General features: G+C 36.3%; 1 protein-coding gene across 5 annotated transcripts in view; it reads left to right on the plus strand.

Moving 5' to 3' along the window:
• Pcm1 (pericentriolar material 1) overlaps positions 1 to 21739 on the plus strand; it is an 81488-nt gene extending 59749 nt beyond the window's left edge. For all 5 annotated transcript variants that reach the window (XM_051169534.1, XM_051169537.1, XM_051169535.1 and 2 more), the window contains 13 exons: positions 789 to 909; positions 1470 to 1628; positions 2020 to 2156; positions 3798 to 3932; positions 7161 to 7358; positions 9786 to 9848; positions 10100 to 10235; positions 10665 to 10825; positions 14025 to 14097; positions 15189 to 15445; positions 18020 to 18112; positions 18192 to 18306; positions 19749 to 21739. In XM_051169534.1, the coding sequence (XP_051025491.1) occupies positions 789 to 909; positions 1470 to 1628; positions 2020 to 2156; positions 3798 to 3932; positions 7161 to 7358; positions 9786 to 9848; positions 10100 to 10235; positions 10665 to 10825; positions 14025 to 14097; positions 15189 to 15445; positions 18020 to 18112; positions 18192 to 18306; positions 19749 to 19774 (1674 nt within the window). In that variant the 3' untranslated portion in view covers positions 19775 to 21739. The remainder of the gene's footprint in view (positions 1 to 788; positions 910 to 1469; positions 1629 to 2019; positions 2157 to 3797; positions 3933 to 7160; positions 7359 to 9785; positions 9849 to 10099; positions 10236 to 10664; positions 10826 to 14024; positions 14098 to 15188; positions 15446 to 18019; positions 18113 to 18191; positions 18307 to 19748) is intronic.
• The last annotated feature ends 455 nt before the right edge of the window (positions 21740 to 22194 follow it).

The following is a 22194-nucleotide window of genomic DNA, read 5'->3' on the forward strand; positions in this document are numbered from 1 at the left end:
ACCTTTGCCTGACCCAGAACTCCCTATGTAGATCAAGCTGGACTTGAAGTCGGAGAGATTTGTCTGTTTCTCTTTCCTAAGTGCTGTGACTAAAGCCACCATATCCAGCTAATGGTCCTTATCATTTTGGGTTGGGCTGGGCTTTTTTTTTGTTTTTGTTTTTGAGATGAGGTTTCTCTGTGTGGCCTTGGCTGTCCTGGACTCGCTTTGTATACCAGACTGGACTCGAACTCACAGAGATCCGCCTGCCTCTGCCTCCCTGAGTGCTGGGATTAAAGGCTTGTGCCACCACGCTCAGCTATGGCCTTTATCTTTAGAGAAGCTGGTTATGTAAGTGTATCCATTTGTCCAACCTCATCCAAACAATACACTTAAAATGAGCACATTATTTGGTTAATTGTACCAATAAAATGTAATTTCATAAAATTATGAATGTCATGTTTTTCTTCAGAAATAAGACAGTGATACACACAATAAGAGTATAGAGATGAAGTATCCATGAGAAAGTAAAATAATTTAAAATGTTATCATTTTTAATGAAAGTTGGCTTTTTTATTTTCACTTAGCACGGAAGTTCTCCTAGAGTACTTAATATTTTAATGTTTCTTTTTAATGGCTCTTCAGTAACGTGGCTTATATTGTGATCTTGTCTAGGTAGAATATTCATGCAACTTTTTAGTATCCCTTTTAGATAGATGGTTTTGTGCAAATAACAGTTTCTGTGTTAGATCTTTAATATTTATGAAATACTTTAGAAGGAATATTTAGTCATTGTTTATTTAACTTAGGAAACTTTTGAGAAGAACTTTGAACGAGAAGCACATAAAATAAGTGAACAAAATGATGCTGACAATGTGAGTGTTGTGTCTGTATCTTCCAACTTTGAGCCTTTTGCAACAGATGATCTAGGTAAGCAGAGCTCTCTTAATCACCTTGCACATGACAACTAGGATGAAAACACACACACACACACACACACACACACACACCATATACCCATCAGTCTAAAGTCTACCTGGTAGTGCAGTCTGAGGCAAGCTACTTAAGTGCTGTCATTTGTGGGGTTATTTAAGGATTAAACAAATAACTGTGATGATGTACATGAAGCACCTCATTAGTACAGCAAATGGAAATTCCTTAAAAGCTAATTCTGGGCTTGTGAAATGGCTCAGCACTTAAGAGGGTTTGCTGTTCTTCCAGGTGAACCTGAATTTGGTTCCCAACACCCACATCGGTGGTTCACTCCTACCTGCAATTTCAGCTCCAAGAGAACCAACACTCTCCTCGCTTCAGTAGGCTACCCACACGCATGTGGCATTCACTTACACAGACAAATACTTGCACATGCACATACGTATAAATAGGTCTTTAAAAAGTTATTTTCCTTATGTTTAGATTTTTATACTTTTGAGAGTATGTGAAAAGATTTGCTTTTACATATTCTGGAAATATTTCTGTTCCAAATTCAGGTAACACTGTGATTCACTTGGATCAAGCATTGGCCAGAATGAGAGAATATGAACGCGTGAAGACTGAGACTGAGGGTAACCCAGCTCTGAGGTGTGCTTGCAGAGTTATCGAGGATGAAGGTGCTGCTGCTGCAACTCCCACAGCCAGTACTTTAAAAGGTGTGTTTTTAGAGTGATCAGAAGCAATAGTCAGAGTTGCAAATAAAAACTCTAAGGCTAGCTGGGCATAGTATAATCCCAGAACTCAGGAGGCTGAGGCAGGAAGATTATGAGTTTAAGCCTACTTTTGGTTACATGGCACATTCAGGACTAGTATGAACTATATACTTGCCAACCCGAGGGTTTTTTTTTTTTTAAATTAAGGTCCTTTTTAATACTAGTGGTTTTGTTACTGCTTTTAATTATAAGGACTACTAAAACGACTTGGGTTTTCCTTTGTAGTATTTTAACAAAATTTTTATGACAATCTATAAAATGTTATATAACTGTGTATATCTATGTACTTAATATCACTGGCTTTTGTTTATATATCATTTTTCTTAAAAAATAGAAACTCCCATTATTGAGAATCATAGTTCACCACAACCTGTAAGTGATGTTTCTGCCGTCCCCTGTCCTAGAATTGATACTCAGCAACTGGACCGCCAAATTAAAGCAATTATGAAAGAAGTCATTCCTTTCTTGAAGGTAAACAATTTTGTAAAATAAACCAGATTATATAATTATTAACAATGACCATAGGAGACTTACTTGTAAATAATGCTATTAAAATTAACAGGGCAAAGAAAAAAAAATATGCAAGTGAAATATGGCTGCGTGTGGTAGTCAAATCCAGTATTCAAGAGGCATAGACAGACAGATAGATCTCTTGATTTTGAGGTCAGCCTGATATACATAGTGAGTTCTATGCCGGTTGGAGAGGTGAATTTCTTTCTGAAATTGCACCCTATGTTTTCATCCAAAATAAGAATTTTAAAATTCTTACTCATTTAATGAAAGTCTTTCATTTAAAGAAAGAATTTTAAAACTTGGAAATTTTAAAAATTGGAAATGAAAACATAGTTTATATTGTATGCAGATATAGAAAACTATAAAATGTGTTGCCATCAGGCTCGTTTTAATTTTTTTCTGTTACTTTTTTATAAAATAGTTTGTTTTTTATACAGTATATTCTGATCATAATTTCTTCTCCCTCATCTCCTCCCAGATCTTTCCCACTTCCCCAGCCATCCAACTCTGTGTCTTCTTTTCTCTCACTTTAGAAAACAGGCAAATATACAAACTAGAATAGAACAAAACAAACAGAAACAAAACAAAGAAAAAGCCTGAAAGGCATGCGTGTACACACACACACACACACACACACACACACACACACACACATACACACACACACACACACGTGTGACAGGGCCTGCTTAAAAGAAGTAGCAAAAAAGGAATACTCAAGAACCTTGAAATAACTTGTTACAGGTCTGTTCAAGACTGACCTTGAGAAGCTAACCAGGTTTAGGTTTATTTCATAATTCAAATACAATTTTGGGTTTTTGAGACTGGAATCACTGACATCCTACCATATTTGGTTCTCACAAAGTTTTTATGATATAATTAAGAGACTTGCCCTAAATGGCAATAGAAAAAAGTCACTAGGACATTTCATAATATCTGAAGACATTTTCAGTTGTTGGTTTGCGTGCAGGTGTTCCTGGTGGAGTTATTAGCAGCTGTTGGGAAGTCACCATACCATAACTCCTAAAAAGCATTTAGTTGAGGGCTTGCTTACAGTTTCAGAAAGATAGTCTGTTATCATGACAGGGAACATGGACAGAGGTAGGCATGGACGGCAGGCATAGTGCTGGAGTAGTTGCGAGCCCTGATCCACAGGCAGAGAAACAAGGCTGTGCTTCCTGAACCTTGGAATCCTGTCAAAGAGTTGCACTCTCTGGTGACTAAGCACTCAACTCTGTGCATCATTGGGGCTGTTCCTATACACGCACCGCAGTAGAGAGGGAACTGGGTAAAGATGGGTAAGACTTTACTGAACTGCAAACAGGAAGGAAAACAACTGAAGCGTCAGCAGCGTAGTCTCCTTAGTATGGAAGGGAAGTGGTGGAAAGTATTGAAACAGGAAATCTCTTTCATCGGTCGTTTTCTTGCCAAACCTTTCAGTGTGTAGAAACTGGCCATTCTTAAGAATGAATGAATCTTTTAAATCATCAGAAAAATGAGAAACTATGCGAGATAAATTAATTAATTTCAAATTGTATAGCGTAATGTTTTTAACATAGTAGATAAGTTTGTACCCTAACCTGCTAGCGTTTTCCTTAGGAGCACATGGATGAAGTGTGTTCTTCTCAGCTTCTCACGTCAGTAAGACGCATGGTGTTGACCCTAACCCAACAAAATGATGAGAGCAAGGAGTTTGTGAAGTTCTTCCATAAACAACTAGGAAGTATATTACAGGTAAGAGTTTAGTTTTGTATGTGCTACCTATATACCATTTGGTTAGAGCTCTACTATCATTTTCTGATATTATAGAACTTAATTCAAAAATCCACCCTTGGGGCTGAGAGATGGCTCAGTGGTTAGGAGCACTGAGTGTTCCTCCAAAGGACCCTGGTTCAATGCCCAGCTCCCACATGATGCCTCACAACAAGATCTGACACCTTCACACCGACATGCATGCAGACAAAACGCCAGTGCACATAATATAAATAAGTTATTTTTAAAAAGTCCATTCTAATACTCAGTTTGGATGGCATTTTGATATTATCTCTTTACCTAGTTAAAAATTATAAGAGCACTTTTTATGTTTTCTTTTAACATAGCCATCTCCAAGGCCTATCCTGACTTCAGTAAAATTTTATTGTTTTGAAGGGGCTGGAGAGATGGCTCAGCATTTAAACACATAGGCTGCTCTGAGATCCCTTGGGTGCCATTTTAAGTTGATCCAAGAATTCTGTCTTACACCTTTCAAGGCTTGAAAGGATAGTCTGTAGGGAAGTGGATGGTCAGGAAAAAAAACTAACTCCTTGTCAAGGATAGTCGTTAGTCGTCACCCACAGGTCACACAGGGCACTGAGCAGGAGGGTCCCTCTGTAAGTCAGTTTCTTTCTTCTGGATCTATTTCAGCACCATGCTGCTGCTGCTGCTGCTGCTGCTGCTCAGGCCCTGTTGGTCCGAGGGAGCTACCTCTTTTTTTTTTTTTTTTTTTAAAGATTTATTTATTTATGACACACACAGTGTTCTGCCTCTGGATATACCTGCGCATCAGAAGAGGACTCCAGATCTCACTATAGATGGCTGTGAGCCACGATGTGGTTGCTGGGAATTGAACTCAGGGCCCCTGAAAGAGCAGACAGTGCTCTTAGCCACTGAGTCACCTCTCCAGCCCGGGAGCTACCTCTTAAAACTGATTTTTAAATGTAGTACTGTCACTTTGCCTGTAGTTAATTTAAAATCTGGGTTAGGTACTAATTTTCTTCACATAATTTTTGATTTACTAAGTATTAAGAGTAAAGCACAAAATCAGTAATAATCTTAAAATTGTTTTGACTTTTGTTTAAAATGTTAATACATAATTTACAGGGTATATAATTCACCAATGATCTTATATTTTGTAGAAATAGGATTTATTAGCATAAAATATATTATGAATAAGGTATTCTTAAGTAAATATCTGAAATATTAAAAATATTGAAGATATATAACTTAGAATTTCTATAATTTAACTAGCTAGCTTATTTCAAGAGAAAGTTATTTTAGAATATGGTTAAAGGAGAGATTATTCATTACTCATATTTTTAATCAATATTTGTTTAACCCTTCTAAGAAAGTTTGACTACTTTCCTTTCCTTCCTGATTTTTTTCCACAGGGTCATATCTATTAAGAACAAAGGCTAATTTAAATATTAGCTGGAATCTTTTCTCTCTCCTTCCTTCTTCCTTCCTTTCTTTCCTCTATCTCTACTTTATTTTGTGAGCTTCTAATTTTAAAGTGTTTACGTTTAATTTTTCCTACTGAGATCTGTTGAGAAAATTTGTGCGTCTGAGTCTTTAAGCATACATGCTTGCTTTGTTTGTTTGGAGACAGGATTTCTCTCTGTAGCTCTGGCTGTCCTGGAACTAGCTCTTTACACCAGGGTGGCACCAAACTCAGATCTGTCTGCCTCTATTTCCTGAATACATGCTCTTCCTGTTGTTATGTAGGTAGTGTTTTTGTGTTTTTTTTTGAGGGGTAGTTAACATAATAGTTACCTTTTCTCTAAGCTGATATTTTTGCACGAAAGAAAAAGGGAAGTCCTTTATATGAACTAGCACATTTGTTTATTTGATGATGATGAATTTCAACTTGAATAGAACTAATGCTTTCTTGTAAAATTACTCTGAAGAAAATTTTAAATGAGAATGTCTGGTTGGTCAATATAAAGAAAGAAACTAACAATAACTAGCACCATGAAGATGAGGAAGGCTATTTACCCTCACAGAGTATTTAATGACTCATTACTGTAGTGCATAAATAGTTCTTACGTGTATGCAGTAGGAACTTTTGTGAGATTAATATTCTGTTTTACTTGTTTGTGCCCAAAAATTATATTAAGAAAGTACTATATTTATAGATGACTATATGTTGTTTGCCTCCCCAGGTGTGTACTCTAAGTGGGGCTAGCAGTATTCCTGCTTTGTAATATGAATATTTTATAGTAATACTAATCTTTCTTTATATAACTATGGCTATTATTTTCAAGTTTCCAGTGCTTAAAAAATATTAGGAACAAGGACATTATGCTAGACATGCTCATGTGGATATGAGGAACCCCAGAAGGTGTCATTCATGCACAAAGAGCTAACACCAAGTTGATAGTCCTGAGAACACAAATACAAGTAATATTATACAGATTGAACAGGTTCTGCTTAAGTATTTAGGATTTTATACACACACACACACACACACACACACACACACACACACACACATACACACACACACATATATATACACACACATACACACATACATATACATTTATGTATGTATCTTATTTAGGGTTTCTGTTGCTGCACCAAAATACCATGACCCAAAAGCAAGTTGGAGAGAAAATGTTTTATTTGGTTTCCACTTCTTTTTGCTGTTCATTATTGAAGGAAGTCAGGATAGGAACTAAAGCGGGGCAGAAACCTGTAGGCAGGAGGCCATGAAGGGGTACTGCATACTGGCTTGCTTCACGGGGCTTGCTCAGCCTGCCTTCTTATAGAATTGAGGACCACCAGCCCCAGGATGCACTACCCACAATGGGCTGGGCCCTCCCCCATTAATCAGTAATTGAGAAAATGCCTTACAGCTGGATCTCATGCAGGCATTTGTTCAACTATGGTTCCCTTTTCTCTGATGACTTGAGCTTGTGTCAAGTTGACACACAACACCACCTAGTATAGTATGTAACAATAAATAATGGAAAAAAAAAGATGAGAGAGAGCAAGGAGGAATATATGAGAGTGTTTGGATGGAGGAAAAGGAGGGGAGAAATATAATTATATTAAAATCTTGAGAAACAAATCAATGTATCTTTAAACATACACATGTAAAAATATTAGAACTGCTTTTCTCTAGGCAAATATTATATTTTAACCCTTTCAGTCACCTGTATTGTTTCACTATGATATAAAATTATTTGCTTTACCTTTAAATAGGATTCACTAGCAAACTTTGCTGGCAGAAAACTGAAAGACTGTGGAGAAGATCTTCTTGTGGAGATATCTGAAGTGTTGTTTAATGAATTGGCTTTCTTTAAGCTCATGCAAGATTTGGATAATAATAGTATAGCTGTTAAACAGAGATGCAAAAGGAAAATCGAAGCCACTGGAGTGATACAGTCTTATGCAAAAGAGGTAACTGTCACTATGCTTTTACAAATAATTATCATTAGTTCATAAATACAGTTCTTGATCATTATTAGAAAATAAGCTCTCATTTGACCACAACAAGAACAGTTGTTTTTAGTAAAACCAGTTCATCAAATTATAAATCGATACATGGCTACATAGTAAACGTTGGATTCTACCACACAGCCAGGATAAAAGTGAAGATAGGAATTGATGCTAACTATGGATTGTGAGGTGTAGTTCACTTTACTATTGCTTACTAAGAGCTCCAAAGAGGAGAAAACTGGGATTTGGTTCCTGGCCAGCTTTCCTACCATGGCTGTTGCCAAATGCTATAGAGTTTACAAGAATATGTGTTACAAGGAAGTCACTTGCAGCCAACAGGCACATGTGTTCATTGCCTGGGGTTTTAGTTTTTTATCCCTAGTTTTCTGCCTTGTTAATTGTGTCTGAATGTCTAACTGGATCAGTTATTTCTCCTGCAATATCAGGGTTACGAGGAGGCTTTCTCTTAGGTAGGCACCCTTTTCCTTACCCTCTGACCATGAGAAGGGAAGCAGGTTAAGACAGAGAGAGCCAGACAGACAGAGAGAGACAGATGTAGAGAGGGAGGGGGGAGGGAGAGGGAGGCAGGGAGGGACAAGAGAGAGAACGAGACAGAATGGGAGGGAAGGGGGGGTTAATACATCTTCTCTATATTGCTCCTGTTTTTATTCTAGATGTAAATTCATTTTAGCCATTGCTTAATATTTAAGGAAAATAAAGCATCAGGATACCATAGTAAGTCTTTCAGTCTGTTTTAAATATGCAGGTGCATGAGACTCTTCCCAGGGGCTGAGTTATGAGCTGACTTGAAAAGACAGGAGTTCATCATGAGGAAAATTCAGTTTAGTGATTCTAAGGCAGGGTTGAGCAGTTGAACAAAGTAGGGCCATAAAGGCAAAGCATTAAGTAGAATGGCAATATGAGCTGCTGATGCAAGTTGGGGATAGGTTATTTGCCTGGCATACATGTAGGTCCTAAACCAAGCTATGCCAAAGAAAATGGTGTGGTAAGAATGCAGGAAGTGAGGTCATAGGGTTAGGAAAGACCAAGTTATGGCATTCATAAAAACTTTTACATGGTCATTTTATTCTAAACATTATGGAAGAGTCTGAAGTAGAATAACATAATTTCATGTAAAGTTTAAAATAATGTTCTAGATAACATTAAGTGGGGACTGTAGTAGACTAGAAATAAAATCAGAGAGACCAGTATAAGATTGTTATAATTTTCCAGGTAAGAAATTATAAGGGAGCTACAACAGTGGCTTAGAAGTTAAGAGTGCTTTCTGCTCTTGCAGAAGACCTGGGTTCAGTTCCCATCATACACATGGCTCATAGCTACCTGTAAGTCCAGTTCTAGGGGATCTTATTTTCTCTTCTGGCCTCCTCAGGCACCAGGCCTGCATGTGGTACATATACATAAATGTAGGCAAAACTTTCATACAGTTGGCTGTGGTGGTACATGCCGTTAATCCTAGCACTTGGGAAGCAGAGGCAGGAGGATCTCTGCAAGTTCAAGGCCAGCCTGGTCTACACAAACAAAATCTTCATATACATAAAATAAAGACTCTTAAAAGGAAGGACTTGTTAAGCTGGGCCAGGGAGATGGCTCTGAGGGCCAAACACTAAGATTAAGCATAAGAACATGCATGGTTGTGCATGTCTGTAACCAGTATATAAGTATCTGTATCAGTGCTTCTATTCCAGGATAAGAGGTGGAGACGAGAGAATCCATGGAAGCTCAACAGCCAATATGTCTAGATATATAACAGCAAACAAGAAAAATTAGATAGTCTTAAGGTAGAAGACAAGGACCAATATGTGAGGTTATCCTCTGAGCTCCACAGGCACATGCATAGTACATATAGACATATTTTTTAGAAAGACAGACATTAAGAGAGGATAATGAGGGGAATGTAATAAAGTACATCATTTATATATGTAAAACTGAGAAATAATAAATCTTTAAAGAGGAAATGATAAACCAAAGTCTTAGATTGGTGTGCATCAAATATTTGACCACTTCCCCTTGGTGGGGAGACCTGGTGACACGCAGAGGAAGAGTAAGCAGGCCACCAGGAAGAGACCTGATAGGCTGTGATCATATGGTAGGGGAGGAGGTCCTCTTTTGTTAAAGACCTAGAGGAGGGGAATAGGGTGAAAGAGGGAGGGAGGGAGGAATGGGAGGATACAAGTGAGGGGATAACAATTGAGATGTAATCTTAATAAATTACTTAAAAATTATTTTGACAGTAGAGCAGTAACTTCAGTGGTTTAGATGTGGATAATGACAGGCAACAGAGGCTGATTTACTGGTGTATTTACAGAGATTAGAAAAACTGCAATTACAAAAGCGTTCTTGATGAATTCTTAATTGATTTGCCCTTAGGCCAAAAGGATTCTTGAAGGAGATCATGGCTCACCTGCTGGAGAGATTGATGACGAAGACAAAGTATGTGCAAGTTTGTGTCTGTAAATATTGCTTTTGGAACAAAACAAAATTTTAACAGCTTTTATCTTTATTTTTTTACAGTTAAAGTATGTAGATAAATGTTTTTTCTTCTGACAAACCACGTGTTTTCATTTTAAACAAACTAGAATGTCAAAAGTAATTACTACACAGTGACTGTTACTGCTATGAAAGTGCTACCATATATGCCTTTTTAAGAACTCTAAGGAGTCAATTATTCACATTGTTTACAGGATAAGGATGAGACTGAAACTGTTAAGCAGACTCAGACTTCAGAGGTATATGATGCTAAAGGCCCAAAAAATTTAAGATCTGATGTTTCTGATCAAGAGGAAGATGAAGAAAGTGAAAGGTGTCCAGTGTCTATCAGTAAGTGTAAAGGCTTTGAGGCATATTTATACATTTTCTATAGGTCACTTAGAATTGGTAGGGATGCAGTGAGTATTGTGTCAAATCTTGGGTTTGAATCCCAATATCATTTTGACTGAATGATCTGTGTGGCCTGATTAAATTACCTTGCCATCCCACACTACAGTTTGCAGTGTGCGCTGATTTGAATTCTTCAGATACAGTGTATAAACTACCTGTGATACTCAGTGATGCAGTAGATGGTAACCATTACTAAGATTGGATGGGTAGCTGTGGTGATGCACAGCAGTAAGAGAATGAGGTAGTAGGGTAATTTCAGTCCAAGAGTTAGGATCAGCACACATTGAGACTCTCATTTTATGTACCCCTAACCCCCCATCCTGAAGATTAATTTGTGAGTTGACTAAAATTTGTATATAATCAACTTAGATCTGTCTAAAGCTGAAAGCCAGCCTTTAACTAATTATGGAAGTGGAGAGGATGAGAATGAGGATGAAGAAATGGAAGACTTTGAAGAGAGTCCTGTGGACGTCCAGACTTCACTTCAGGCTAACACCGAAACTACAGAGGAAAATGAGCACGACAGTCAGGTACTATGTTACAAACCAGCCTACCTTCCACCAGTCCTGCTTCAGCTACTGAACATGAGAACCTTCTGAAAGCTGTCAAAGTGTAAACATTTTTCCATTGTTATTTTCATAAATAAAAAACTATTTATTAAAAAATTAATAATTTGGGCTGGAGAGATGCTCTTCTAAAGTTCCTGCCTGATTTCAATTCCCAGCAGCCACATGGTGACTCACAACCATCTATAATGAGATCTGGTGCCCTCTTCTGGCCTGCAAGCATACATGCAGGCAGAACACTGGCTATATAATTTGTAAATAGAATCTTTAAAAAATTTAATTATTTAGATTTGAAACATGCCAGGCATATGGCACATGTCTTTTTAATGTCAGTACTCTGGAAACAGAAGTGGGCTGTACAAGAAGACCCTGTCTCAAAAACAAAAAATTGAAGCACTGGTTTTATTTTTATGTTTAATAATCTTTAAAACAGTGTGTCCTTTTGAAACAACTTATAAAATTATAAGATATTTTAGAAGATCTGAATTTTTAATTAAAGTTTTATATTTTTCTCCTAGTCACAAATTAAAATAGTACATGGCAAGCATAAAATACTTTCTTTTCCTCCCTTTATTTTATCTAGCCCAAGAGGCTATACCTGAAATACTTTCTTCTGCTGTTTTCTTTCATGTTTTTGAGTGACCATGTATGTGTGTGCGCACATGCACACATACACACACACACACACACACACACACACACACACACACACACATCTGGCTCTATGTGTTCTGGTTAAATCTGCTTAATATTTACTTAGACAAACTATATAAATACTTCCAGCTGATAAACCAAGTAAATATTGTTACTTGTAAGTCCTTGTATAGCTTGTACTTGATTTAGTACTGTATCCACTTGTATTAATATTCTTTGAACATGTACATACCCAAGTATTCTATCCTATCCTGTAGAAGCTATGTACATAATCCTTTCCATAGTATTTTGTACATGAACTAAATTATTATATTTTTCCTTCCCTTTCTCCATTCCTCAAGTATTACCCCTTTCTGCTGCATTTGGCTGTTCTTTAGATCTGATGAATAGTTACCAACCACAGAATCCCTTTTCTCCCATTATCTTCATCAGGTCTCTGTTTATGTAATCTAGTCCTTTGTCTTTTTCATTGTGGTTTGTGGCCTCATTTCAGGGGTAATATATCTTCTAGTATCTGAGAAAGAATGCATAAAGGTTAATATTTTTTAGACACCACATAGCAAAAATTGTTGAGTACTGAACTTATTTTCCTTTAGACATTGTTCATACTGCTTCCTTGTCATGGTTACAATGCTGTTTACCAGATGGCCTGTCATCCCTTTATTCTAGCCCTTTGCGTATACCTTTGTCCTGTTCCCCACACTAAAACTTTCCAACCCCCCAAATTTGGAATTTTCCAGTTTTCCTGTGATTTGTTTCTGTTGGCTGAGTATTCATTTGGTTTTTTCTATTTATATTCCTTTCTTACACCTGTTAAATTTTCCTTATTTGCCACAGATTTTTTTTTCCCCATGGAAATAATGTATTGTAAACTGTTAGCACATGGTTGATCATCTCATTTTCCTCACTGTTCCTTTTACTTTCCCACTGCTTAACATTTTGCCTTCCTCTCTGGAATACATCCCTGGTTAATGCTTGTACTAATAAGTTTTATTTTATTTCAACTTTTCTACCTACTGTGTCTAAATACCTTTAACATCTTTCTGATTTGTAACGTCACATATTCTCTTCTGTTCCTCAAAGCTTTAGATATCTATCTGCTAAACTTTGGGTGTGTGTGTATATGTAATGTATATGTATATGTGTATTCTCTACATGTGATATACACATCTACCTTCTATATGTGAGATACACACATTCATGCTATTTTGAACATGTGATGCATACATCTACCTTCTATATGTGAGATACACACATTCATGCTATTTTGAACATGTGATGCATACATCTACCTTCTATATGTGAGATACACACATTCATGCTATTTTGAACATGTGATGTATACATCTACCTTCTATATGTGAGATATACATACTCATTCTATTTTGAAAAATGTCTGGGTTTCTTTGGTGGAGCTACAGACAGTTGTAAGCTGCCATGTGGGTGTTGAGAATTGAACCCAGATACTCTGGAAGAGCAGCCAGTGCTCTTAACCACTGAGCCATCTCTCCAGCCCCTATGAGGCATTTTGAAGTCCAATTCGTTTCCTGGTAGACAGTCTTCAGTTGTCAGTCTGTGTTGGTACTTTCCTTGGAGAGGTATCGTCAGAAGAGGTTCTCTATTCTTCACCCTGGGTCCGAGAAGTTTAGTTGCTGGTGCTTGTGAACCAAATGGATGAGTGGGTATCCCATCATTATATAGAGTTATATCAAACTCTTAGTTTCAGTATGATTTTTTTTTTTTTACCATGTCATCATTAATGCATTTAAAAATTTTACCTCCTTCTACTCCCACCGTTTGTATGAAGCTAATTCAGTTTTCTAAAATGCAATCTTCCACATTCTGTGAGATTGAACATAAAAAACAAGGAGCTGATGCTTTCTTTTTTTCTTTCTTTCTTTTTTTGAGACAAGGTTTCTTTGCAGCCTTGGCTATTCTGGACTCCCTTTGTAGACTAGGATGGCCTTGAACTCACAGAAATCTGCCTGCCTCTGCCTCCTCAGTGCTGGGATTTTAGGCTTGCACCACCACACCCAGCAAGTTGATGCTTTCTTAAAAGACTAAAACTACCACCAGCATCACTCCTTGTGATCATCGACCTCTACTCTCCCATTATAGCCCTCCCTAGCATGGATGCATCCAATGGCGGGACGAAACTCAGATTGTTTCTCCCTCTGCTACAAGCACTTGATTTTGTTGCGCTTTCTCTTTTTTCTCACCTCTACAAATATATGTCTTTTAATTTTGAGATAAGACCCTGAGAAGAATAGTAAAAACTTGTAGGGTGTTTTATTAATTCTAGCCAGATCAGGTGTCTAAGAAGGAAACCGTTTTAGTTACACATCTTTTAATTGTCAAGTACAGCTTCCTTGAAACACTTTGAGAAGATACTGTCACATTTCCTGTTTTATAGCCCTGGGGTTGGACAGAACTACATAGTATTAGTTATTTTTTCTATAGAGACCATATATTTTTAAGGTCTTGCTATTAAAATATATTTTTCTTTTAGGTTCTGCAACATGATCTTGAAAAAACACCAGAAAGCACAAATGTACCATCAGGCCAAGAACCAGCTAGTAAGAGTAAGAAGTTGAAATAACCTTAATTTATAGGTTCTTTAAAATATTTGCTATGTGCTTAAAACTAAAAGTAGTTTTTACTTCTTACTTAATGTTAAGTGTAAAGGCACTGTGGACTTGATGTCTTTGTTCTCCTGGTAAATATTTTGTAAAAGAAAAAAAATGTAATAGAATGGTGATTGACTGATTTTTTTTGTTGTTGTTGTTGATGATGTTTGTTTGTTTGTTTGTTTTGAAACGGGGCCTCATGTAGCTCAAGCTGGCCTTGAGCTCTTTGTATAGTTTGAAGATAACCTTGAACTTCAGAACCTCCTGCCTCTACCTCTCAAGTCATCAAATTGCAGGTGCATGCATCCATATTGTGCCTCCAAGTAGCAATTGTTTCAGTTTATTTATTTGTTTGTGTTTTTATTTATTTTGAGCCAGGGTCCCAGTTTGTAGGCCTGGTTGGCCTTGAACTCCCTATATAAATCAGTCAGGCCTCCAACTTGAGAGATCTGCCTGGTTCTACTCTCTGCATTCTGGGGTTAAAGGCATGGGACCTTTGCCCAGCACAACTACTATTATTTTTATTTTTTAAATCATAAAAACCTAAGTATATGCATGTGTACCGTGTGTATGTAATTCTAAGGCCAGAAGAGGGCATTAGATCTTCTGGAACAGACAGATGTGACTACTTACTGTGGTGAAAGCAGCAAATGGTGGTATTAACTGCTAAGCCATCTCTTCAGCAACACCTCCCATATATTTGACAAATATTTACCTATACAGAAAACTTATCCACAGAGGGCTTTTTAGATACAAATGAGAGGAATGTGTTTTGTTTTAAAATAATATTCATTCTATGGCTTTAGTCTTAAAAATCCGAATTCATTACAAGTAAGTTGGCTTTCAGAAATTTAAATTAAAATGTTCCTAACTAAATCTGTTCAGTTAGCTTGGGAACCATGAGTAAGGAAAATTTGGATAGGCATCTTTTGTGTTAGTTCTTACATGTTGTAATTACTCATTTAGACATATGGTCCTTAGTGTTATGGAGTAAAATTGCACAGATGTTTCATTTCTCTAATGCAGAGACTTTCTTTTGATGGCAGATAATCAAGACAGCTCTCCTGTGAAACCTTGTTATCTCAATATCTTGGAGAATGAACGACCTTTAAATAGTGGTACCCATAACGACTCACTCACTCCTTCTGACTCATCTAAAGAGCCTGACCCTCTGCCATTACCCTTGACTGCAAGTGAAACCCTCGTGCCTAAAGTCAAAGAAGTGAAGTCTGCTCAGGAGACTCCCGAGAGCTCCTTGGCTGGCAGCCCTGATACTGAGTCTCCAGTGTTAGTGAATGACTATGTACGTAATGTTTTATGTTTCACATATTTTTATCTTTTTGCTTCTGTATATAATTTTCAAGAGTAACACATTAAGCATATAAATCAAACTCTACTTTGTGCTTAGGTTTAGAACTTGTCAGAACATCTTTCTTATTCATACATACTTCCATAGTAACATGATGGTAAATTAAATGACCATCTCAAACTCTGAAAGTTTTGATAATTTTGGAACCAAAAAATTAGTTCTGGGTGACAATGTTAATAGAGTTCTTCTCTGAAGTGCTAACGATACATGATAAATCAATTAATTATTTGCACTATCCTTTTTTTTTTTTTTTTCCTTAGCTATTTGGAGATGTTGAAATTCTTTGATATAGGTAAAGGTTTAAATTTTGGGTATGACTGAAAACTGACTGACAGAGTCATTATTTACATGTAGCAAATTGCATAGCAATGTACTGGGTAATTACAGTTCTGAGAAGTATGTGAGTTTAGTTTTACTCTGAACCTTGAGTTTTTGAGGGGGTTTGGGTTGTATATTCGTTTGTTGTTGTGCTTTTTTGGTTTTGTTTGTTTGTTTGTTTTCGAGACAGGGTTTCTCTATGTAGCCTTGGCTGTCCTGGACTCACTTTGTAAAACAGGCTGGCCTGAACTCACAGCCATCCACCTGCCTCTGCCTCCTGAGTGCTGGGATTAAAGGCATGCACCACTACACCTGGTGGGTCGTGTATTTTTAATATAAAATTTCTTAGCAAAAATGAAAAGATTTGCAGCATAGCATTTGAACCTCAGTGGGCACAGTGTATCCTTCTTCCCTTTTCGTTGTTTGGTTTCTGAGTGAGGTATGTTGATTGGGCCAGACTAGAACTGATCAGTGGACAGATTAGCCTGGAACTTCAGGTGTTCCTCCTGCCTCTGCCATGTGAGTGCTGGTATTACAGGACTAGCCTTTGGTTCATTTTTTAAAAATTAAAATGGTTTTTTTTTTGTTAAAGAAGTTTTCATAGTTATGACTTATATATTGGTTAGAAAGGGAATTTAGAATATTTCAAAAACATCAGTAGAAACACTCTTTTAAGCGGTTTTCTTGCTCTGTGCACTTAAGCATTCAAAGCTCTGAAAATTACTTGATTTAATCTTTAAACATTTCTGCAATATTTATTTATACTATGTGCATATCTGAGTGTATGCATGTGTACAATGTGTGTGCAAGGGCACATAGAAGTTAGAAGAGGGCATTGGATCTTCTGGAACTGGAATTGCGGATGACTGTGAGCCACCATATCAATGTTGAGAAATAAACGTGGGTCCTCTAGACAAGCAGCCAATGCCTTTAACCACTGAGCCATTTCTTTAGTCCCTTTAAAAAAAATCTTTTTATTATATTTAATTAATTAGTTGAAAGTGTGTGTGTATGTTTATGTTGTGTGTGTGTGTGTGTATATATGTCTGCATTCATGCACCACAGCACAGGTCAGAGGACGGTCTTCAGGAGTATGTTCTCTCATCCAGAGTGTGGGTCTGGGGAGTTGAACTCAGGTTTAGCAGCAAGTGCCTTAACCAGCTGAGCCATCTCACCAGGCCCTATCAAATTTATTTTTTTGTTTGTTTGTCTTTGAGGGATGTGGTCTATGTATTCTAGCTAGGCTAGAGCTTACTATGTAGAGCAAACTGGCCTCAAACTCAGAGCTTTGTTTGCCTCCTGAGTGCTGGGATTAAAATCATGTGCTGCCACACCCAACTCCATTTATTCTTAGTATCATTTGATGAGTACAAAATTACCATAGGAGATTTTCTATTGATAATACCTCAGAATTAGATTACAGGATTTTTTGAGTTTGAATTTTAGGCAAATCCATGTTGAATTTGTTTTCAGAAAACAGTAAATGATCAGTGCTGTGTTCTCTGAAGATTACTGTATAAGAGAGTTTATCTGGGGACTGGATAGATGGTTCAGCAGTTAAGAGCACTTGGCTGCTCTTCCAAAGGTTCCGGGTTCAATTCCCAGCACCCACATGGCAGCCCACAACTGCCTATAACTCCAGTTCCAGGGGATCCGATATCGTCATACAGACATTCGTGCACATAAAGATTTTCTAAAAATTAAAAAAAGGAAAGCTTATAAATGTTATGTTTTGAATATAGTTCTGATGCATTCTATGAACATAAACAGTAAGGGTTATTGGAGTAGGTCAGTGAAAGAGCTCTTGCCTAGCATATATAGTCCCGAGGTACAATTGCCCAGTAAACACACACACACACACACACACACACACACACACACACACAGAGGAGGAGGAGAAATAATTATTGGTTAGTTATTTAGATCCCAATGTAATTACTATTATTTATTCATTTAGCCTTTGTAAACTGATTTTTCAATGGAGAACAGAAAGGCCCAACAGCATGCTCACAGCTATAGCAATGTACCCTATTCTGTGAACTATGCATTTTTAATTAGTCATATAAATATGCATATATAATAATCCACTTTATTTCTTGGAAGAGGTGATTTAGATTTTGATACAGAGGTAGAAGATATGCTTTTTTTGCTTTTGTTTTCTTGTTTCATTAGGTATAACTTTTCTTACAGGAAGCAGAATCTGGTAATATAAGTCAAAAGTCTGATGAAGAAGACTTTGTGAAAGTTGAGGATTTACCACTCAAACTGACAGTCTATTCAGAGGTATCCTGCTCTCTTCAACTAAGCTTGCCTTTATAACATATTGAGATGAAAGATTATATTTTTAATTTTTATTCTAAAGGCAGAGCTGAGGAAGAAAATGGTAGAAGAAGAACAGAAAAACCATTTATCTGGTGAAATTTGTGAGATGCAGACTGAAGAATTAGCTGGAAATTCTCAGATATTGAAAGAACCTGGTAAAAGTTACCAATTTTAATTTTGTATTGAAAAGTCATGATCCTACCAGTTTAGATTGTTTCTGAAAATGTACTATTACTTCCTAGTAAAGTTTAAGCTTACTATTGGAAAAGGAGATGTTCTGTCAATTAATTCAACTGCTTGATTCTTTCTAAATTATATCAGATTATGTTTTCTATTTTTAAAGTTTTAGTAAAATACTAGATGCAATGCTAACACTAATATTTTATGATTTTTTTTTTTTTTTAATTTTTGTTTTTTCTAGACAGGGTTTCTCTGTGTTAGCCTTGGCTGTCCTGGACTCACTCTGTAAACCAGGCTGGCCTGGAGCTCACAGTGATCTACCTGCCTCTGCTTCTTAAGTGCTGGGATTAAAAGGCATACATCACCACATCCAGCTGTTTTCTTATTTCTTAATGCTAATAATTCATATAGTATCTTTCATCTCCTCTGTAAAAAAGTATATATTGAGATCCATTTTCCCCTCCTGTCATTGTTCACATTATTTTTGGGTTTTGCCTTTACTATTCTAAATATCCTTTAACTTTTTTGTTGTAGAAAGTAAAAACCCCTATTCTTACATTATGAATTTTTATTCAGATAAGTACACATATTGTTTTCATAATTGCAATAGTTGTAATAATTAAGCCTTATTCTTGTTCTTTTTGTTTCCCATTTCTCTCTCTCTCTCGTGTGTATGTGTGTGTGTGTGTGTGTTTATGTATATATTCTCAGAGTATTTCCTGTTTCCTGTGTCAATACCAAAGCATTTTCTTTTTGTCGTTCTCAAGGAATATTTAAAATACAAGATTTTTTTTCTTTTTCTGGAAATGGGTAATGATTAGAACATTTGATACATCAAAGCTTTACCTTTCAGCTCAGTTCTACCCATCCAAGTGACCCGTCTTAGTAGCTACAGCCTGTCCTAGCGGGCTAAGCTGCAGCTCTCTTTGTACAGTGTCAGGGCATTCAAGGTAATTGTTGTTATCTCTTCTGTTTTCTTCTAGCCACTTTTGTCTTCACTTAATCTTTTTTTTTTTTTTTTTCGTTTTTTCGAGACAGGGTTTCTCTGTGTAGCCTTGGCTGTCCTGGACTCACTTTGTAGACCAGGCTGGCCTCGAACTCACAGCGATCCGCCTGCCTCTGCCTCCCGAGCGCTGGGATTAAAAGCGTGCGCCACCACGCCCGGCTCCACTTAATCATTTTTATAGTTATTTTCTTTACCTTGTAGTAGAATATTTTTAGAGAAAAATATTTGCTCTATCTTCCATCATGAAAAACAAATCCTCATTCTATGTTTTTTTTGCCAAGGAATTTGAACTAAATTAAAATTTTTATATTGTGATCTTCTATGTAAAGTAAGAGCTTTTATGGAAGAGAATTTTAAAAGTAAATTTTAGTAAGTATTATGAAACACTAATCATTTTTTTTTTCTTTTCAGAAACAGTGGGATCCCAGAGGATATGAAATGTCTTCAGAGATTCATCTAGCTCACTTACATAGTCAGTACATATATTTAAAAAAATAAAATAAAAAAGACACTAAATAAACATTTGTTTTGATCTGTATAAAATGTAAATTAGTTTAACACTGCATTTTTGATGGGTGTGCTAATTTCTGCCCATGGCAGTTTAAAAATCAGAATCTGAATACTGGACAGGTTCAAACCTTTACATACTATGGGATTTTTCTTTTTCTTTTATTACTGTTTTTCTTATGGTCTTGACCCCTACTCTTCATTGTGATGTTTGGTATGTTAACTTTAACATGTAGCTTTAAATAAAGTTTGAACTTATCTGTAAAGTATGCTTTTGGGAAATTTATTTGAATTCTATGCAGCAAATTGCTGTTTTATGTACCCTAACACTGAGCAGAGACAGTAGTGGTCAAGAATTGGAGAAATACATTATTTATTCTAAAGGCTTGCTTTAGACCAGCCCTTCAAATAATGCAGTGTTGCTGCTGTTGGGCCTGATGCTAACAAAGCGAATTATAAAGTAACCAAGAATCTGTGCAGTGGTCTTCAAATGTTAGTAACCCAGACTGTGTGGAGTTTAGATGTTGTTAGTACATAAAGCTTAACCAAATTATCTATTAGATTAATATTTTCCAGAGTTGAAAATCCCTATGTTGCTTCATTCTAAAAATTAAAAAAAAAAAAAAAAAAAAGATTTATATAAATGTAGAGAGTATTTCTGTACAGACAAGTAGCATTCTAATTAATTTAAAATAAAAAGAAACTCAAGTAGGATAAATATAACTAAATTTATATAAGCGAACAATAAGATTTTTAATGCCTAAGGACAAACATGCCTTTTGAGATGATAATTTAAAACCAAAGTCTAACAGTTGATTTTGAGTGTTCTGAGAGAGAGAACCTAGTTAACCAGGTGTTAAGAAAAATCTCTTGAGTTCTTCATCACCAAGTAAACCAACTTGTAAAGTGATTTGCCTTCTGATTTCATCTATACTTACCCACCTCCCTGATTTGCTTATCTTAGAGCCAGTTAACCACAAATAAGTCAGTCTTAAAGAGTGGAGTAGTTGTTATTTCTAAGTATTCACTTAAACTTTTAAACAGTTGTCTAAAATACCCTATAAGAACTTGTTTGGTATTCCTTTAAAATTCTCACTTGTGGCTAGGCAATGGTGACGCATGCCTTTAATCCCAGCACCTCAGGAGGGAGCGGCAGGCGGATCTCTGAGTTTGAGGCTAGCAGTCAGTTGAGGCTACAGTTCTATTTCCAGGACCAATGCTATACAGAGAAACTCTGCCTCAAAAAACCAAATAAATAATTCTCACTTATGTGCTAGCTTAATATAAACAGCCAGTCAGGGCTTAACAAATGATTATTTCCCTCTGAGGGCTTTAATTGTGTTGTTAATTTAAATTAAGACCATATATCTCAAACCTCATTAAAATTCATTTGGAGAATTACGAATCCAGAGCCAAGGACTCTTACCAAGTTGGACTGACTTGAGGGACATTAGAACAATACTTTATATTATATATACAAACAAGTTATTTTCCAGACGCAAAGCAAGAAACTTCATTTTAATCCTCAAGCCAAGCCTTACATACTGCAATGCATTCTCCCTCTCTTTTCCTCTTTCTCTCTTTGCATGCATACAGAAGAACTGTATTTAATGTTAACTATTACCATGGTACCTAGGAACTTTATTAAACTAGTTTATTTGCCTTAGGTTATACCTGCTATCTAGTCTGTTTTTTCATATTTTAGTTTTAAAATACCTAGAGATTGAGAACAGATAATGTGTGTAATACGTTTTTCTAGTAAGTATTGCTCAAAAGTAAATTAAGTATTCCTGTGTGTCTTAATTTGTAAGTTAAAACTTTGGCTAGTGATAGAGAGGGGGGAAAAAATCCCAATAAGTAAGATACAACTCTGTGTAGTTAGAAATAATGCTACAGTAACTAATTACCTGGACTGTGGAGGTACTCTGGATTTTGTAACATTTACTTTGGGCAAATGCTTTTTGACTGTTAATAAATGTACATCCTACATATAACTCTGAATTGCATTCTTATTTAAATTGACATATCCTTGGTACTTTATAATTCATTCCAGAATTGTGTCCTATTTGGAAGTTTTTAACGTTAAAAAAGTCAGGATATGAAGAATAATGACACTAACTGTTGAAGGTGGCACTGGAGAGTATTTTTCTTGTGAAGAGCACATGCTTCGTTGTCTCTTAGTTGCACTGATTAAAAAAATAATCTCTGATATATAAAGAACAGAGAAATTTTTGAGATTGAGTCTTTCTTTCATAGCTTGAACATATCTAAGTTAAGTATGATGTGCTAAAGTCTGTGTGGATGTTAAGAGGAAGCATACCTTTTCAGATTTGTTCTAGAAGGGCATTTT

This window comes from Acomys russatus, chromosome 27 (assembly GCF_903995435.1).
Source record: "Acomys russatus chromosome 27, mAcoRus1.1, whole genome shotgun sequence".
In the NCBI taxonomy this organism is placed as follows: Eukaryota; Metazoa; Chordata; class Mammalia; order Rodentia; family Muridae; genus Acomys; species Acomys russatus.